The sequence below is a fragment of the Gaeumannomyces tritici genome, assembly GCF_000145635.1.
Source record: "Gaeumannomyces tritici R3-111a-1 unplaced genomic scaffold supercont2.130, whole genome shotgun sequence".
Classification (NCBI taxonomy): Eukaryota; Fungi; Ascomycota; class Sordariomycetes; order Magnaporthales; family Magnaporthaceae; genus Gaeumannomyces; species Gaeumannomyces tritici.
Window position 1 is genome coordinate 6,336 of NW_008804674.1, and position 2,277 is coordinate 8,612.

The 2,277-nt window shown below is 61.7% G+C and overlaps 1 protein-coding gene across 1 annotated transcript; it reads left to right on the forward strand.

Moving 5' to 3' along the window:
* Positions 1 to 415: 415 nt before the first annotated feature.
* Positions 416 to 1,287, forward strand: GGTG_14086 (hypothetical protein; the record flags this gene model as incomplete). The annotated part of the gene is made up of 3 exons (XM_009232013.1): positions 416 to 542; positions 653 to 861; positions 1,060 to 1,287. The coding sequence occupies 3 exons, from the start codon at positions 416 to 418 to the stop codon at positions 1,285 to 1,287; spliced, it is 564 nt and encodes a 187-aa protein (XP_009230277.1).
* Positions 1,288 to 2,277: the final 990 nt, after the last annotated feature.

Consider the following 2,277-nt stretch of genomic DNA (forward strand, 5'->3'; position numbering starts at 1 on the left):
ATGCTCAGCCTGCGCCGAGCCGTGCCAGTCAGAAAGGATCAGCGAAAGCATGCCCAACCCCAACCCATCGAGGCGCCTCGCAGCCGCAGCAGTCTGGCGCCAGGCGGGATCGATCAATGATGGACGGGCAAAACAGCGATGGTGGACCAGCAGTACTCCACCCGCACGCCCAAAAAAAAGAAAAAAAGAAAGAGAAAGACTCCGAGGAAAAAGGCGGGCAGCTGGCTGGCTGGCTGGCAGGGGCCGTGGCCGATCGACAAGGGCGCCCCGAACGACAACGCACGATCCCCTGCCTTTGCTCCTCCAAAAACCCACCCATCCATCCATCGTCTGACCGGCTTCCCGGCCATTTCTACCATGTCGAATGTCGACGGCGTCCATATTGCACGACGAACCGGTACATTCAACGACATGCATGGACTGGAAGTCGACGGAGCCGAGGTGCGAGCCTGGGTGTCGCCAGAACCAGCACCAGCGCCAACACCAGCACCGGCCTGGCCTGGCCTGGGCTGACCTGGAGATGCTTGATGAGAAGGCACGACGTAAGAATTCCTGCATCGGGATTGATTGTTTGCCAGCCCCACCCCATCCCCTCTCTCCCTGCCTGCCTCCCTGCCTGCCTGCTGCCGTAGCTATTCCCACGCCAGCACAGCACCAGGTCTGCTAGCTGCAAAAGCAAAAGTCGCCCGAAAGCACTTGATCAGTGCCTGGGTCGGTGATTATACGACACGACATGGCGCGTGCTGGACCGTCTGTCAGCACCGTCCGGCCGTCCCCCTGGCCTCGCAGCTGCGCGACTTCGTCGAAGCGGCTTCCTCTGTTGGCCGCCTGCAGCTTGGCCTTGCACGCGAGGCGAACCACGTTTGCCAATGACGACGGTCTTCCCGCTTCGGCACCTCGCGTAGGACATGTCTGCACGTCTCATTGCCCCGTCGCTCTCCCCATCTTTCTCCGCGCCGAAGTCCGGGTTAGCACGCCATTACGGCTGCTAGGTGCGATGACTGGTGTGGCCAGACGGCCGCAGGACAGCCGGACAGGCCAGCCGGACAGGCGCTCTAGTGCAGGAGGACAAAAACGCAGCAGAGGCTGACGCCCACATCGACGGCTCCGAAAGCCATCGGCTCCGCCGGATCCGGCAAGCCACCACCCATCTCTCCACTTCCACTTGGAGGCTTCGGCATTATGGCCAACACCAATGATCGGCCCGCGCCTGTCAGGTTGGCCCTCGACTGCCACTGTGACCTGTCACATTCCCCCCTCCCTGCTGGCCCTCAACTCGTGCAGTAGCCTGCAGAGCGCAGCAGGGATGGAGGGGTGCCAGGTGGGAGGTGGAGTTGGCCACAGTGGCACAGCGCTGCCAGCCAGCTTTCTGGGTCAGGCACTCTCAGGCCCGACACAATCGCTCGCCGGCCTCCCCTCCCTTGTCTGCCCCCAGTACCTTTTTGACTTGGTCCCCCTCAGGCTCTCTCTCTCTCTCCCCTCTCTCTCTCTCTCATCCGCGGCATCTCCCGCCGCACAACCGGTGAACAGGCCGGAGAAGCCTCCGCGTTTTCGTCTGGTGTGCGTCTTTTTTTCCTCGTCTCTCTCTCCCTTCTCCTGTCCTCTGCGTCTCGTGTTACACGGCGCTGCAAGGGATGGACAGCCTATATCAAGTGCAGAACAGCGCCGCGTCGAGACCTGCAATCAGCAGCAGCAACAACAGCCACCACCACCATTGACGCGCAACTCGGCTTCGCCTCCAGCTCGTCTATGTGCCTGTTCTCCCTCCCGCCGGACTCGGCTGCGTCTTTGATTCGATGCAAAGCGCCGATTACGCTTCCCATCAGCGAGGCTGCAGGATTTTGTCACACACCTCCTCCTCTATGGCCATGTATGTATGATGTGCGTCGCATGCAGCCAACCGGCACGCTCTGATTGCGGCCTTTTCGGCCTTTGCTATTGTACCTCCCGAGCCAAGGTGAGGAGCAGCGGCCGACCAGCCTGCAAGCCACCGAGCATGGTACTGCCTTTTCGGTCCTCGAGGGCCGCTTTGCGTCGCGTTGCCTCGGCAGGCCGCGTCCCTCGACCTCGATATTATCCGGTAGCCCATTCGCCCAATCATATGCGACATGACTAGTCGTCAAGGACCATTTCTCGATTGGGCTGGTGGCATTTCTCGCATGCACTCTTGTCTTTTCTGGTTTGCCCGTCACGTCGCATCGCGTCTGACCAAGGACGCAGTGGCAGGACGCAGTGGCAGGGAGGGGGGGGNGGGGGGGGCGGGGGGTCGGGGTCGGG